Source organism: Erpetoichthys calabaricus, chromosome 3 (assembly GCF_900747795.2).
Source record: "Erpetoichthys calabaricus chromosome 3, fErpCal1.3, whole genome shotgun sequence".
NCBI classification, from domain to species: domain Eukaryota; kingdom Metazoa; phylum Chordata; class Cladistia; order Polypteriformes; family Polypteridae; genus Erpetoichthys; species Erpetoichthys calabaricus.
In genome coordinates this window covers 51065667-51083849 of record NC_041396.2, presented here as the reverse complement: position 1 = coordinate 51083849, position 18183 = coordinate 51065667, and the positions used below count along the sequence as shown (strand labels likewise).

Sequence of the window (18183 nt, the reverse complement as noted above, 5' to 3'; positions counted from 1 at the left end):
CAACACTGGTAACTATTGGCTTCTATTATGTCATAAATGTTTTCTCTCTATCCTGCATGAAAACATAATTTTAACATCCATCCATTAAACAACCCTCTGAATCCGAACACAGGGTCACGGGGGTCTGCTGGAGCCAATCCCAGCCAACAAAGGGCACAAGGCAGGAACCAATCCCGGGCAGGGTGCCAACCCACCACAGGACACACACAAACACACCCACACACCAAACACACACTAGGGCCAATTTAGAATCGCCAATCCACCTAACCTGCATGTCTTTGGACTGTGGGAGGAAACCCACGCAGACACGGGGAGAACATGCACACTCCACGCAGGGAGGACCCGGGAAGCAAACCCAGGTCCCCAGGTCTCCCAGCTGCGAGGCAGCAGCGCTACCCACTGTGCCACCGTGCTGCCCTAATTTTAACATCATATATAAAAATATCAGATTTGGGTAGAGCACTCCTTTATATAATAGTTAGGTAACTACTTGGTAGGTGTACCAGTATTTTGAAGCTGTTGTTACTGTTAATATTTTTATATTTTATACTCTATTACAGAAAAATGTTTTTCACTTGAATAATGATTGTACAGTACTTTTAATACAAAGCAGTTGAATGGGATTCTGGTGTTATGACATCCATAGTATAACATAAAGTACATTTTCATACAAGAATACTGTACATTTAACCAAATCTGTAGTACATAAAATTATTTATAGACTTGCCCAGTTAAGGAAAAGATAAAAAAACATTTTCAGACTGTTTTCACATTATAAAACAGAAGGTATTATTATCATTCTTAGTTAGAGATAGATTAGGTACTGAAATCATTGACCATCTTTAATTACGTTGTATATTCTAGAAATAATCAATAAAATAAATTTTGTCTTTTGTAATTTTAGCAAAGAAGTATATTACTAAGTGAAAGCAATTTGTCTAAATCAAGAGCAAAGCGTGCAGGTAAATTTTATTTTTCTGTCTCCTTTTGTTATATACTGTTCTCTTAATTCATTGTTGCTTTATAATGAGGAGGTACAGTAAAACTACATTGAGTGCTGCTTCCTCACAAACCAAGCGTCCTAGTTTCAGTTGCTGTGCCTAGTCATTATCTTTGTAGACTTGCATGATTTCTTATCGCCGACTTTGATTTTCCCCAGATACTTTGTTGCTGCCGTCCCATATGCTCAAAGATGAGTGTGTTATGTCAGTCATGTGATGGTAAATTGTGTGCATTAGTAGATCTTGTAGTGGAGTGGCATCCAGCTCAGAGCTTATTCCTACCTTTACCTGATTCAGGTAGTATAGGTTTTAGCCCCCAAGAACTGCTGAAATCAAGTATTGCTGCAGAACTCTTTAATACAGGAGACAGCACTGATAGTTTATGATTGATATTCAGCAATGTTATAAAAATCATTCAAAGTTTGTGGTAAAATTGACTCTCTACTAGCAGAAGAACCTAAAAGCAGAACTGCCTTATTATATTAGGAATTTGAATAAATGTCTAATGACAAACAATAACAGTTATTGATTGTTTTTACTCACTTAAACATACAATTCTCAATTATTTTCTTTCTCCATACTATATTCTCACCCTAAGTGATTCAGCATATATTATATTTGTTAAATTTAGTAATGTTAAGTGGTGGCCTAGAGAAGGAAAAATACATGAAAAAAACTATATTTTGCAGTAAACCTAAGACACACAATGAACCTCAATAAAATATTAGCAGAATTATGTGTTAACTGTGTTAGCTTTAACAAACATACTGAACTTTTTGTAATCTTAATGATATCTTTTAATTAATGGTTTTATTCCACAGCACCAGCAACAAGTTATATTTTGGATCTTGAATTGAATATTTCAGACATATCTGTGTTATCCAAAATTGAAATGCTTTTACAAAGTCTGATGTTTCCTGTGAATGTTTCAAATACCACACAAATCACCAATGTATCCCTTACAACAAGTAAGTATATAATGCCTTTTTCATATCTATTGTAAATAAAACAGAATTACACAGGGAAAGGTTTGGGGAAGCCACCCCATTACAGTTTAAGATTCTGATGAAATTAGGGTGAAAAAAACAATATATCTTTACAGGCGTGAGTCCAAAACAGAACTGACTTAATGGCAGAAAGATGGTGTTTTCAGTCGGTTGTAAGAAGTGATATCGTTGGGATCGGAACCACAAGTGATGTCAGTGGAGTCGGAACCAAAAGTGATGTTATTGTGGGCTGAAATAGGAAGTGATATTGAAGGGCCCAGGCAAGATTTCCATCGGGTGGTCTGCAGGAGAAAGAGAGGAAGGGTTTGTGCCCCCTGGTCCAGTGTGGAATTACCATCTTTTGAGCCCTTTAGCTGCCTCCCATGTGCACATGTGTGACATGGGTACCCCCTTAGCCCTTACCCCGAGAAACAGCATCATTTTTACTGTGGAAGAGAGCCACATGTATCATATGTGTGATGCCATATAAAAAAGATTGAAAAAATATTTCTGGTGATATTGTACTTGAAGAGATACGCTTATTCTGTTTTGAAAGAAACTGTAGTTGTGACCTCTCTTTCTAATAAAAATACCCAAGATGCATACAGAAGATCACAGGAAGGTGTAGTCAGGAAAAAAAAAAACTACTAATGGCAGAGACATCAGTCAAAAGTTTTAGATCAGACACTATCATTACAAAAACTTAATTTTCATTTCAAAATACATTTCTACAGCAAAGTATTTCAAAAAAGGTCTAATTTAAAAAAAACTTTTCCTTGCAAGGAACATCCATTTTTGTCTGGTTTTAGCCATTTGACTTTTATGTTGGTCACTTTAGTTATTCTAGTTAAAACGTCATTGAGCTCCCAAGATGAGCCTTTTCATCTTTGTCAAATGAGTCCTTGGCACAAAGTATAGCATCTACCGTATATGCTCACGTATAAGTTGGGTCTTGAAGCCCAAAAAATCGATCATAAAATCAGACCCCGTCTTATATGTCCATTCAGAAATGCAACACTTATTTTTTAATTTTTTTTTTTTACATCTTCTTGCCTCCTCCAATCTCATATCAGTTTCTCAGACGTATCGAATTTTGTTGCAGCAGCGCAGTTACCAATTTCTTTCGCTACTTCAATGATGTTTAATTGAACATAAGCTTCATATTTGCTCCATTGTAGACAAAGGATGCTGTTATGATAAAGGTTTATGAGGGTGTGAGATACAAAAAACACAAAACAGTGCAAATGTCACTTTGGAATACAGTAGTTCAGTTATTACCTTGTGGTCACGCAGGCACAATAGAGAGACAGAGAGGTTAGGAGCGCACGCTGATACAGCGCATTGCCATACCCACATAGAAAAAAAAGGCAGTATGCTCCGTGGTTACTGTCTCAGGTGGGCGTTAGCATATCATAATCCCTTGTACCAATAGCGTGAGTTTTCCGCATTCGACTTATACTGTAAAATGAAGTCCCGACTTATCCGCGGGAGAACTTATCCACGAGTATATATGGTAATTAAGGTGAGAATCACATCCTTCCAACAAGGCTGGATAAAATCTGAATTTCCTATTTTTTAATTCCTATAATTATTTTAACACCTATATCAATCAATTAGTCTATATTTAAAAAAATATAAATCAATGTCATATGTAGCTCCAAATTATGCATTTGTTGAAACATTCTCATTATTAATATGTTTAAAATGTCATATTCATTGTTTTTTTTTTCAGTTTGCACTCCAGTGGGTCAAAGCATGTGGTGCAATTGCACAGGAGGTCTGGTATGGACTTCTGCAAACTGCAGCACATATGGGGACTGTTATGGTCTGTATACAGACAACACCTGTGGATGTATAAAAGGAATGCCAATGTCAGGATCCTACTGCCAACCAAAACCACGTAAGAAAATGTCTTGTTATTAACTATTCTATAATACCTTTGATCAGCCAATAACTATAGCTGACACATGTACAACATGATTTTGGAATGGGGGATCGAACAAGCTCATATAGTTTAGGTGTGCTTGTCAGGTGTTCACAAACATTTTGACATATAGTGTATCTCATTTTTAGTTAAGTAAAATTTTAGAGAGTGTCATTAAGGTTATTGGCCCAAAAAAGAAGCAGTTCATAATACTTATTGGCCCTATAAAGAAACAATTTATAATAAAGTACATTATGTATTAAAAGTTTGTGATTAATTAAGAGATCTGCTTCTATTTTGATATTAATGTAATCATTTTGACAATCAATGATCAAGAAACTACCATTCACTACCATTGGCTCAGAATTTGCTTTACAAGGCTATCAGCTGATGGAGATTAGATACAGTAATTGGAATATTTTTCTGTTTGTTTCTGTAAACATTCTCATAAGGCCTGTTTCTAAGTTTTTTGGTAGTCTCATTTAAATAGTAAAGAAATATTTATTATTTTAAGGTACATATTCATGTAATATAAGAATATCTGCCAATATTGTGATATGATATTTTCACTCGCTTTTAAGCAGGGATGCTTTTTTATGAAGTTTTATGAAGTTTGAATTTACTCTCTGGGTTTTCTTCTGCAACCCAACAACATGGTGTCATTTTCTTTAATATCTCTAAATCTCTGTGATGTGAGTTTCTAATAGCTGCAGTAAGGCAAGGAGGATTTTTCTGTTTTCATTTTAAAATATAACCAAAGTAAGTAATTATTTTTATAAGTAAACAAGAAGATATTTAACTCGAAACCTAAGATGTTAAAGTTCTGCCTTTGCACTGCGTCATTTACTATATCTATCCTAAACTTAATTCAAAATTAACATATGCTTTAGTGTACCAAGTAACAAATAATAAAGTAAGGTCAGATGGCCAGGAGGACAGAAAAAAACAAAATCTGCAGGGATTCCAAGGTCAAGAGACCACCCAGCCCCCACAATACTAATGTATTGCTTTCCAACAATGCCATGCTTCATGATGACAGTATTCTTTTATTTTTTTCTGATTGCCTTTGAAACTTGAAAAGCAACAACAGCCAGCACAATGTCCTCTACAGTATCAAGTAGTAAAGGCAATGAAATCTTCAAATACAGCAATGCCTTCAGTACCTTTGCTATTGACTGAGTGTTTTGGTGTAGTTAATTATGTAGTTTTGCAATGTCCACTAAGATAACAATCTTAAGCTGCATATAATTGTTAAACAAAAATGTCACGGAGCAGTAGATTGCTGTATACAGCAAGGTTATTATAGTTAACGAAAACTAAAATACTGAAACTAAAACTATTATTAAAAAAACATTTTCATAAACTGAAATAAAATAATTAACAAAACCGAAATGAAAAACTAAAACTAAATGAAACTATTAAAGTAGCTGGAAATTTATTAAAATATATATATATATTTTTGAATGAATATTCTTGCCATTAGTCTTTAACCCTTGTAAGTTTTAACTCTAAAACAGAAAGTCATCCACCACGAGCCGTCCCCGCACATATTCATCCAGTGAACGGTGGCTGGTGATGAAGGGCAGCTGTTCACACAGCATTTGCGGTGACAGAGCAAGCTGAGTGCGGATGCGTAAAGCGTGAGAAATAGAAAGCGATTTGCGTGCCGCCTTTCTTTGTGCTTGTTGTATATCAAGATGTAATTCAAACGGCTGAAATCAGAATGTGCTGGTCACCAAAAACTTTACAGTATGGATAGAAAAATCATGAGTGAGTAACGTTTCAGTTTATTTCTCAGGTGACTGCTTTTTGTTGACAGCAATTCACCTGCCATTTTGCACAGGAGAAATCGTTTTTACTTTCTCATATACCAAGTATAGAGAAAGTATAGTAATCATGAAAAAATTCTTGATGAAAAAAATCTTGATGTTATAGACCTCCCAGAGTCCAAAAATACTGTACTGTTTTTGGAAGTGTGTGCGTGCGCGTGTCTGTGTGTGTGTGTAAAAACGATAACTCAAAAACGCAACTAGATAGATGGATGAAATTCGGCATGTGGTTGTTACACCACAATTGTAGGTCTGTATTAACTTTTGGGCCAAATCCATCACCCGGAAGTGGTACTTTACCTGAACACATAAGATTTTTTTTATTTATGCAGCTGCAGAGTCCGATTTATTCAATATTACTTTAATAATAATTGTTCAATATATTATTCATTTGATTTGTTGGTGATTGTTCCTTAATGTACATAATATAAAAATATAAACATTGTCTTGCGGTTTACTCCTCAAATAACTTTCCCCATATCTGAGTATACAAGAAAGTCGAGGGGAGACCACTCACAATTTTTGAAAATAAAATGCCCCTGGTTGAGAAACTGACAAGGTCATCATACAAGATCAGCATATTGTTGCTGACCAATCACTTTTGCTGCCTTACATCCAAACCTGCTGTGGTAGGCTCCAGGTTTCCTGTGATCCTGCTCTGGATAAACAGGTTTAGATAATGTATATATTGTTCTTAATCTCAGACGCCGTCTCTGTTGTTTTGTGCCTGTCTGTATTCCTATTACCTACTCTTGCCCTGCTCATTATGGGTTTACTGTCCTTATGGTGGCCTATTCAAGACTCACCACCTCTAACCTTGACACTACATGCTTGTTGCTCTTTGTTTCCCTCAATACAGCTAGGTCGGGTCTGCACACTGATTCAAGTCTTACAGCCCTGTTCTTCCTAAGCCCCTGTGATTTTCATGAGAAAATATTTTAAAAATTATAAAATTGTGTAAAATTATTCATATTCAGTATCTAGTTTTGATTATGCTTGTTTTTATCAGACAAAAACAAAACCAGGTAGTAAACCAAGCAGTGCAGTAAGCTTCCACGAACATTAAACTTGTATCCAAAACTGTTAAGTGTATAGTTCTGTCTGATTGTGACACAAAACTAACTCCGTAGGCACTCCATGCCATAATTATTAAAACTAAAACTGAAACTAATATATATAAAAATAAAATAGAAATGTCTTTATGAAATAAAAACTAAACTAAAACTAAAAATACACGATGAAGGAAAACTAAAACTAAACTGAATTTCCAAGTAAGGTCAGAAAAAATATAGAAATAAAAACTAATATAAAAAGGCAAAACTATAATAACCTTGGTATACAGTACTGTAAACCAAATCAGAAAATTGTTAAAGGCAGGTAAAATGTATTTTTTGTTTAAAAAAAGATAAACAGGGAAAAACCAATTATTCAAATTATTCTTCTCTTTATGTACATGCTTGATAACTTACATTTTATTTTCCTTCTAAAAAAATCATACAGAAGACTAAAGTGGAAGACAGGTGATCAATATATTAATAATCTCAAAATGAAGTAAAATTATTAAGATCTTTGACCATTTGTTTTTATTGTATACATCCCTCCTCGGACGGATGTGGAGATAGCGAGTGACATCATCCATTCTGCTGTTGCTAAGTTACAAACACAGCACCCTGAGGCGCTTGTGCTAATCGCTGAAGATTTTAACCATGTGACAATGGACAAAACATTACCTGCCTTCTCCCAGTATGTTGATTGTAACACCCGGGGAAATAAGACTATTGACTTACTGTATGCAAACGTTAAAGACGCATACAGTGCCACCCCGCTGCCTGCGCTTGGGAAAGCAGATCATAACCTGGTTCTGCTTCAGCCTCACTACAAACCAAGATTGAGGGAGCTACCTACAACCACACGCTCATTCAGGAAGTGGTCCCCTGAGGCAGAGCAGGCTCTGAGAGACTGCTTTGGAACTACGGACTGGGATATCCTGCAGGGATCACATAGTGAGAACATTGAGGAGGTTGTTGACTGCACTACTGACTACATCAACTTCTGTATGGACATTGTACATCCAGTAAGAACAGTACGCTGCTATGCTAACAACAAGCCATGGATTACAAGTGACATCAAGAGCCTTTTGAACCAGAAGAAAAGGGCTTTTAAAGGCGGTGATCAGCATGAGCTCAAGTGCATGCAGAAGGAACTCCGAGTCCAGCTCAGGGCGGCGAAGCAGCAGTACAGGAGAAAGCTGGAGCAGAAGTTGCAGAATAATAGCATAAAGGAAGTGTGGGCTGGGATGAAGATCATCACTGGCTTCAGCTCGAAGCGGGGTGCCGCCATCGAGAGAGAGGTGAAGGGAGCAAACCAAATGAACAACTTCTTTAACAGGTTTGACCACCCTAACCCACTCTCACTCTCACCTCAGAGTACTGCACCCTCCACACACCCTTCTGCTGATACCAGCATAGGAGAGACATCCCCACCCACAATTACAGCAGCGCAAGTGAGCAGAGAGCTGAGGAAACTTCGTGCCAGCAAAGCAGTGGGTCCAGATGGAGTATCGCCATGACTGCTGAAGGCCTGTGCACTGGAGCTGGGGAGTCCTCTACAGCGCATCTTCAACCTGAGCCTGGAACAGGGGAGAGTCCCGAGGCTTTGGAAAACATCTTGTATCACCCCAGTCCCAAAGGTATCACGTCCTAGTGAGCTGAATGACTTCTGGCCTGTCGCTCTGACGTCACATGTGATGAAGACCATGGAGAGGCTGCTGCTTCACCACCAACACGCCCTCGACCCTCTGCAGTTCGCATACCAGGAGAAGGTGGGAGCGGAGGATGCCATTATCTATATGCTACACCGATCCCTCTCCCACTTGGACAGAGGCAGTGATGCTGTAAGAATTATGTTTCTGGACTTCTCTAGCGCCTTCAACACCATTCAACCTCTGCTCCTTAGGGACAAGCTGACAGAGATGGGAGTAGATTCATACCTGGTGGCATGGATCGTGGACTATCTTACAAACAGACCTCAGTATGTGTGTCTCGGGAATTGCAGGTCTGACATTGTGGTAAGCAACACAGGAGCGCCGCAGAGGACTGTACTTTCTCCGGTCCTGTTCAGCCTATATACATTGGACTTCCAGTACAACTCGGAGTCCTGCCATGTGCAAAAGTTCGCTGACAACTCTGCTATCGTGGGCTGCATCAGGAGTGGGCAGAAGGAGAAGTATAGAAACCTCATCAAGGACTTTGTTAAATGGTGCGACTCAAACCATTTACACCTGAACACCAGCAAAACCAAGGAACTTGTGGTGGATTTTAGGAGACCCAGGCCCCTCCTGGACCCTGTGATTATCAGAGGAGACTGTGTGCAGAGGGTACAGACCTATAAATACCTGGGAGTGCAGCTGGATGATAAATTGGACTAGACTGCCAATACTGATTCTCTGTGCAAGAGAGAACAGAGCTGGCTGTACTTCCTTAGAAAACTGGTGTCCTTCAACATCTACAATAATATACTGCAGATGCTCTATCAGATGGTTGTGGCGAGTGCCCTCTTCTACGCGGTGGAGTGCTGGGGAGGCAGCATTAAGAAGAAGGACGCCTCACACCTGGACAAACTGGTGAGGAAGGCAGGCTCTATTGTAGGCATGGAGCTGGACTGTTTGACATCCGTGGCAGAGCAATGGGCGCTCAGCAGGCTCCTATCAATTATGGAGAATCCACTGCATCCACTAAACAGTGTTATCTCCATACAGAGGAGCAGCTTCAGCGACAGACTGCTGTCACTGTCCTGCTCCACTAACAGACTGAGGAGATCAATCCTCCCCCAAACTATGCGACTCTTCAACGTTAACGTTATTGAAAGTTATTGTCTGTTCTTACCTGCATTTTTATTACACTTTAATTTAATATTGTTTTTGTATCAGTATGCTGCTGCTGGAGTATGTGAATTTCCCCTTGGGATTAATAAAGTATCTATCTATCTATCTATCTATCTATCTATCTATCTATCTATCTATCTATCTATCTATCTATCTATCTATCTATCTATCTATCTATCTATCTATCTATCTATCTATCTATCTATCTATCTATCTATCTATCTATCATTTCATTTAAGTAGCACAAAGAATGTCAAATAAGTACTAATAAACATTGTGGCACCCGGACGGGGCTTATGCCCGGCCTAGATGCCCAGGAGGATCAGATGAGGGATTGTGCCTCCTCCAGACCACGAGGGGGCAACCGCCCTGGTTGCTTTGGGGGCCACGGGTACAGGGCTTAGAAGCTCAACCCTGTAGGGGCCCGTGGTCATCGCTAGGGGGCGTCCCCGTGCCTGATGGACCCTGGACCCCAGCACTTCCGCCACACCAGGAAGTGCTGGGGGGAAGAAGAGAGGGATCACCCGGAGTGCTGTCCGGGGAGACAGCCGGCACTTCTGCCACACTGGGGTGTGTCGGGTGGAAGATTGCCGGTGCACACCTGGAGCACAACCCGGGTAGGGATAAAAGGGGGTGCCTCCCTTCATTCAAGGCTGGAGTCGGGTGGAAGAGGACGAGGTCTGAAAGGAGAGAGAAGGAGGTGGTCCGAAGGAAAGGTGTTGTGGTATTGGCCTGGACTTTGGGGGAGTCTGTGGGTTGTGTGGCACAATAACTTTGAAAATAGTGTAAATAAACGTGTGTTGGGTGACAAAACGATGTCTGTCTGTCTGTGTCCGGGCTATTCCCCACAACATACATATGATGCATGATTTAAACCAATTGTTTGCATGGTGTAATCCTTATATTTTCTGTTTATTTATGGAATAATGCCAAGGTTGGCTTCTATTATATAAAGAATTTTTAATCAATGACTTGTCACATGATAACAATATTTTTCCTCTTTTCTGAATGTCTTTTCAACCTGAAAAGCACCAACAACACCTATAACATCAACCATGACAGGTAATTAAGAATTTTCTTTAATATCCCTAAATCTCTGTGATGTGAGTTTCTAATAGTTACAGTAAGGCAAGGAGGATTTTTCTGTTTTCATTTTAAAATATAACCAAAGTACCCTAAGTTCTTGTCTATAAGCCGCGGCTTATCTAAGGAAAAAAGTTGTGAAAATGAAAAAATAGAATATCGTCTTATACATAAGTCCGGCTTATACAGTAATCCCTCCTCCATCGCGGGGGTTGCGTTCCAGAGCCACCCGCGAAATAAGAAAATCCGCGAAGTAGAAACCATATGTTTATATGGTTATTTTTATATTGTCATGCTTGGGTCACAGATTTGCGCAGAAACACAGGAGGTTGTAGAGAGACAGGAACGTTATTCAAACACTGCAAACAAACATTTGTCTCTTTTTCAAAAGTTTAAACTGTGCTCCATGACAAGACAGAGATGACAGTTCTGTCTCACAATTAAAAGAATGCAAACATATCTTCCTCTTCAAAGGTGTGTGTGTCAAGAGCACAGAATGTCACATAGATAGAGAAAACAATCTCTAGCAAACAAATCAATGGTGCTGTTTGGCTTTTAGGTATGCGAAGCACCGCGGCACAAAGCTGTTGAAGGCGGCAGCTCACACCCCTCCGTCAGGAGCAGGGAGAGAGAGAGAGAGAGAGAGAGAGAGAGAGAGAGACAGAGTTTGTTTTTCAGTCAAAAATCAATACGTGCCCTTCGAGCTTTTAAGTATGCGAAGCACTGTGCAGCATGTCGTTTCAGGAATCAGCTTTACAAAAGATAGCAACGTGAAGATAATCTTTCAGCATTTTTAGACGAGCGTCCGTATCGTCTAGGTGTGCGAACAGCCCCCCTGCTCAATCCCCATACATCAGGATCACAGATAGTCAGCGCAAGAGAGAGAGAAAAGTAAGCAATCTAGCTTCTCAGCCATCTGCCAGTAGCGTCCCTTGTATGAAATCAACTGGGCAAACCAACTGAGGAAGCATGTACCAGAAATTAAAAGACCCATTGTCCTCAGAAATCCGCGAACCAGCAAAAAATCTGCGATATATATTTAAATATGCTTACATATAAAATCACAATTTAAATGACCGCTACGCGCGCGTGTTGACTCGGCGACGCCCAGAGCAGAAAGAACGCGCTCCGGCCGCTCCAACTGCACCATGCGGGGAGTGAGAGAGACGCCAATATCTCACACTCTCTCCCCCCTTAAAGAAATTAAATGGGTGCGAGTGAGACTACTGACCTCCGTCCCTTCTATTAGTTATAGGTTATAGTACGTTCGGCTTATCCATGAGTCCGGCTTATCTATGATAAGATTTTATTTTAAAAATTCATATGATTTTTGGTCTCCGGCTTATACACGAGTCCGGCTTATAGACAAGAACCTAGGGTAAGTAATTATTTTATAAGTAAACAAGAAGATATTTAACTCGAAACCCAAGATGTTAAAGTTCTGCCTTTGCACTGAGTCATTTACTATATCTACCCTAAACGTAATTAAAAATTAACATATGCCTTAGTGTACCAAGTAACAAAGAATAAAGTAAGGTCAGATGGCCAGGAGGACACAAAAAAAGCAAAATTTGCAGGGATTCCGAGGTCAGGAGACCACCCAGCCCCCACAATACTAATGTATTGTTTCCCAACAATGCCATGCTTCATGATGACAGTATTCTTTTATTTTTGTCTGATTGCTTTTGACACCTGAAAAGCAACAACAACAACAGCCAGCACAATGTCCTCTACAGTATCAAGTAGTAAAGGCAATGAAATCTTCAAATACAGCAATGCCGTCAGTACCTTTGCTATTGACTGAGTGTTTTGGTGTAGTTAATTATGGTAGTTTTGCAATGTCCACTCAGATAACAATCTTAAGCTACATTTAATTGTTAAACAAAAATGTCACGGAGCAGTAGATTGCTGTATATAGTACAGTAAACCAAATCAGAAAATTGTTAAAGGCAGGTAAAATGTAATTTTTGTTTAAAAAAAGATAAACAGGGAAAAACCTATTATTCAAATTACTCTTCTCTTTATGTACATGCTTGATAACTTACATTTTATTTTCCTTCTAAAAAAATCATACAGAAGACTGAAGTGGAAGACAGGTGATCAATATACAGTATTAATAATCTCAAAATGAAGTAAAATTATTAAGATCTTGACCATTTTATTTAAGTAGCACAAAGAATGTCAAATAAGCACTAATAAACATACATATGATGCATGATTTAAACCAATTGTTTGCATGGTGTAATCCTTATATTTTCTGTTTATTTATGGAATAATGCCAAGGGTGCCTTCTATTATATAAAGAATTTTTAAACAATGACTTGTCACATGATAACAATATTTTTCCTCTTTTCTGAATGTCTTTTCAACCTGAAAAGCATCAACAACAACTATAACATCAACCACGACAGGTAATTAAGAATACTTAATATTTTTATATGTTATTTACCTCATGTGGTTTATAGTTATGACTGAGAAAAAAAATTAATCTCCAGTTTTCATTCAGAATGGAAATAACAATACTGTACTTGTGATAGAATGGGACCCCATGGTGACCAGCAATGGACAATAGCAAACAATACCAAAAAAAAAATCCATGAAGAAATCTCACATTGCTCATGTTGCATAATCCACTTTTCAAATCATCTAGTCATATGCTTGCAACATGCAAACACATGAGTTTTTTTGGTAAAATATTGGTTAATAAATAACACTGGAAAATAAAAGAATTAGATTGCACTTTTGAATTTATTGAAGAGTTTTGTCTTCCATTCTAAATTGCCATTCTGTCTGTTTGGGCTTCCTTTTTGTGGAGTACTTTTATTTTCTGGAGGTATTTGTTTTTGGTCCAAGTGTGCCACAGGTTTAGAGTCTGCTCTCAAAGGCCTTATGCTCTCATTGTTTACAGCTCATTGCTGTACTCAGTACTTGCCATATGTTGTATTAGTGCAGATTTTGAAAAAAATCACCCTGTCAATTTATCCAACTCATGAAAGGAGAATATAAAGCACATTAAGATACTGTTTACTATAGAAAGGTGTTACACAAGATAGTGTAGCCCTCAATAAGCAAAGAAAGTTATGCTGGCTTTAGGTTGTAATTAATTATTGCTATTTAAGGTATCTATATATTTTCTGTTCCTTCATGGTTTGTATACTTTGCTGGGATATGTACGGTGGCACTGCTTTACAAAGGGAGAAGAGCTAGGTGATTAACTTTATGTTTACATCTTAATTTTTTATTTATCTGTTTTGTGTTTTCATTCCAAACAGGTCTGCACAATCCAAGTAAGTTTATAGTTTATAATTTACTCTACCAATAAACTTTGTGATTCTGTGTTAGCATGTAAATAGCTTATATGCAGTATACAGTGCATGTGCTTATGCTGTTATCTTACTTGAGCTGTAAATCTATTTTCACTGTGAATTTTAGGTCTCTATTCATATATTTGATATTTTTGATGGCTTTAGAAACATTTTGTTTTATTTGGCTTGATACATCAATTTATGACTGTATTATGTATTATTTAAATTTATTAATTTCTCTGAGTATTTTGTTAAATGAGTTAGCTGTTGCCATCCTGAGTTTATTTTTAAAGGAAAATAGAGATTGGTACTGCTGATATTGGTACTGCCCTTTTGTGACTGAGCTTCTATAAACTAAATGTGTCCTCATAAAGTCAGTCAGTCAGTCATTGTCCAACCTGCTATATCCTAACACAGGGTCACAGGGGTCTGCTGGAGCCAATCCCAGCCAGCACAGGGCGCAAGGCAGGAACAAACCCTGGGCAGGGCGCCAGCCCACCGCAGGGCACACACACACACACACACACACACACCCCAAGCACACACAAGGGACAATTTTCACCTAACCTGCATGTCGTTGGGCTGTGGGAGGAAACTGGATCACTGCGCCACCATGCCGCTCCTCATAAAGTATATTTTAGAAATAGACTAAAATCAAAGTATCATGATGATGAAACTATTTGCAGATTGTTATCTGTTTTTAAACATGGACTAAGATACTTTCTAAGATGTTTTCTGTTTGCATTCACTTTATTCCTGCTGTAGTTCTAACACAAAATGTCAGTCTAATACTGTACTGCCCTAGTGCTTATATGTAAAGTATATAGTATCTAAGAACAACTGTAGTACAATTCCGAGTGGGAATTTGTCTTGTACAAGTTGCTACTTACCACAAATTGAGTTTCATCAAAATCTTGACTATATAGTTAGATTAATAGAATAACATGAAAAAAGTCAAAAGCACAAAAACTGATATTAAATTAATCTATCTTTTTCAAATTTAATGTATAGCAATAAAATTAATGTTATTTTAAATCTTTTTACAGAAATTAATGTTTCAGTGCAGTTTAAAATCAATGCAGATTTCACCACTGACTTGACTAACAAATCATCAGTTGCATATCAGAATTTAAAAGGAAAAATTGAAAAAGCAGTAAGTTTTCTATGCTTTAAATAGTGAAATAACAAATTTGTGCAGAACTCAATATGTACTGTGTAAAATGGAATATGTATATTACTTTGGCTCTGAAAATTATTCATACTATGGTGCATGCTGTTAACATGTTGTATAATATTACTGCCTATAGTTTCCTTATAGTGATATTCATGGGTAGATGGAAACAGAATTACAAGTCATCAACAAAACCTGTCTTTCATCATTGTTTTCAAAATTGCATCAATTCTCAGATAAATATTTGGTTTAAGAAACTCTTTAGATAAGAAAAACATAAACAGGCCACCTAAAACATACTGTACATTTAGGTCCTAGTTTGCCATACACACTTCTTCATAATTGTAATGTGGCTAGGACTCACCAACAATATGGGTACTTAGGTATGTACCCTGTGATAGACAATTATCCTGTTTTCATAGCATTTGACCATAATTGTTTTTACCATATCTAATCATATATTTCAGCTTTATTATCTGACTGTTATGTGTCTTTTCTTTGAAAACTTTTGAAAAACCTATTTATTAAAAAAGTGAACTTTTTTTTTCTCGCTTTCTTCATTTATATTAAACACTGAAATTTCATAAGACAGTGGGTGTCATTTATACTCTTTTCGGGTTATCAGAAATACTATGTAACTAGCTAAGTGCTTTTCTGCATACAGTATTTGTAAGTTTTTTTTTTTTTTTGCCAAGAGCTAATATTATTGGTGGGCAGTATGTTGAAGTGATTAAGACTTTAGACGTTATGCCCTAAGGTTGTGCAATCAAATCCTGCACCTGAGAATGTGTGACCATGACCAGGGGCCTCAGATAATAACAGTGGGTATGCAAGCTCAATCCATTGTATGTGCAAGTTTTCAGGTCGGTTTTGCAAAATTGCGGCACCCAGCGCCAAAGCAGTGCTCCTGTTCCTATGTGGTTTCCCTTTTTTTTTTTTTTTTTTAGATTCACATCCCTGATGGAGTTTTTTCAAATACACTGAAAATAACTGCATATTGTTTATAAATTTAAGGCATCTGATTGTAATCATCGTGTAACAATATAATGGTCCACAAATTGGCCAAACTATTCCAACTACCATGGCTGCTTTAGAGTTGTTAGAAGACATGACAAATAGAATTAGAAGAGAGTGTGTATTTATATATAATGAAAACAGTCAATTTCGATTTCCAAGAGCTACCCTCTTGGAGCTGTGTGGCACTGGTTTTACAAATGCAGGCTTTGAGGAATTGTGCTCAACCTTCACCTTTGCAACTTCTGTCCACCCTCGGGTTTTTAGCCACAGGAGCTTTTCAATGTGAACTTGCTAAACTTGTTTTATTTCACAAACATTACTGAGTTGCGCCATGCTTGTTGTATATGATAATATTATCCACTTGTCATTCAGATATATAAGATTTCCTTGCACTGTGGTTGAAGTGGGAAACATCAAAGTGCAATTTGCAGCAATATCCGGTTTTCCAAATGTAATTGGAGCAGTCAGTTGCATGCACATTGCTATCACAACGGCATTGGACAATTTACATTAGCCAGGGATGAGTCACCAAAAGAATGAGCTAGCATTGCATCATCTATAGCAGGAAGGCCTATAAAAACGGTAACTCTGCACAGTCACAAGTACTTTTTCCAACTTGTATGGCAAAAGGCAGGCAGTCCTTTTAAGGATAGCGAGTCACCTCAAAGAGCCATGTAAAGTGCAGAGAATCTATCTATTGTGACACATGGTACTAACGCTACACTATAAAGGTATGTTCAGGGAATGAACTTGCTTATGTAAATAGAAATCATTTCCACTCTATTAATGTGCTGCTCTATAGTGTGTTGTATTGTGCAAGTATGTAGAATGCTGCATAATATGGCACACAATCGTGGCTTGCCCATACCTGAAGAGATGCGATATGACCCTGACCCACCAATGATCAGCTAAATCAAGCAGCATTACAACTTCATTTGAATGTAATTAGCAAAATGTATAAACAGGTAATCAGATGTAGCATTTAATTTTTAACTAGTTAATTTAATTTGTGGTCAGTATCACATAGTACAGCTTTTATATTCCCTATAGCATCCACTATTGCATTTTGTGACTCTGGGACAGCGTCCGTCAGCACACAGCCAAATGGCCGAGGTGTGTGAGCAGCTAGCAATGTAGATGAGCACCATCACTCTGTGAATTCACATCCTTGGCACAGGGGGCAGCTTTTGTAATATTGTCTGAAACAGAATAAACAGATGGTCACCTTTTCACATTGACTTTGATATCTGACCACTTCTTTTTTATTTCGGGCACTGTGCAACTTTCTGATCTTGAACTTTCGAGTGTCTCCATCTCACTGTATTACAGTTTCCTTTTGATGTTTATACCACTGCTTAAGCCAACAAATAGTAAATTTTTATTTGCATTTGCTGAAATTATTCTTTTTTCCATGTGCTTTTGCCATTGTCTTTTAGCAAAATACTGAACGGAAGGGGATATTTATATTGATTTGCATATTCAAACGGGGGGCTACAGGTGCGTGCATGTGCATTGAATTTCACGTTCATTTGGATTTTGTGGAAAGCATACCCCCGGACACAGACAGACAGACACCAGAATGTCCAAAACACACTTCTTTTATTGTCCTACAGCACCACAATGCCTTCCTCCAGCACTCTTTCTTCTTCTTCCTCTCTTTCTCTTCCTCTTTTTCTCCTATCCCCTACTCGCAAGGTTTATTTCCTTCTTCCCATCTCTGGCTCAGCTTCTGGAGGGAGGCGGTCCCTTATATACCAACCTGGATGAGCTCCAGGTGCTCCCCCTGACGACACTTCCTGGTGTGGCGGAAGTGTCAAGAGAGCCCCCGGAAGCACTCCGGGTGCCCCTGGGAATTCCTCCAGCAGCACTTCCTGGTGTGGCAGAAGTGCTGCCATCCAGGACCTCACAGCTGTCTGGGCGCCCCCTGGCGGTGGCCATGTCCTCTGGTAGGGATGAGTGTCCCCGCTCCGGTCCAGTGGCCCAT

At 38.3% G+C, this 18183-nt stretch overlaps 1 protein-coding gene across 2 annotated transcripts in view; it reads left to right on the top strand.

The window, feature by feature from the left end:
• The window catches only part of LOC114643059 (adhesion G protein-coupled receptor F5-like), a 140081-nt gene that overhangs the window by 49979 nt on the left and 71919 nt on the right, over positions 1-18183 (top strand). For both annotated transcript variants that reach the window (XM_028791762.2, XM_051925630.1), the window contains exons 3-9: positions 905-962; positions 1823-1969; positions 3720-3887; positions 10653-10685; positions 13085-13117; positions 13979-13993; positions 15058-15164. In XM_028791762.2, the coding sequence (XP_028647595.1) occupies positions 905-962; positions 1823-1969; positions 3720-3887; positions 10653-10685; positions 13085-13117; positions 13979-13993; positions 15058-15164 (561 nt within the window). The remainder of the gene's footprint in view (positions 1-904; positions 963-1822; positions 1970-3719; positions 3888-10652; positions 10686-13084; positions 13118-13978; positions 13994-15057; positions 15165-18183) is intronic.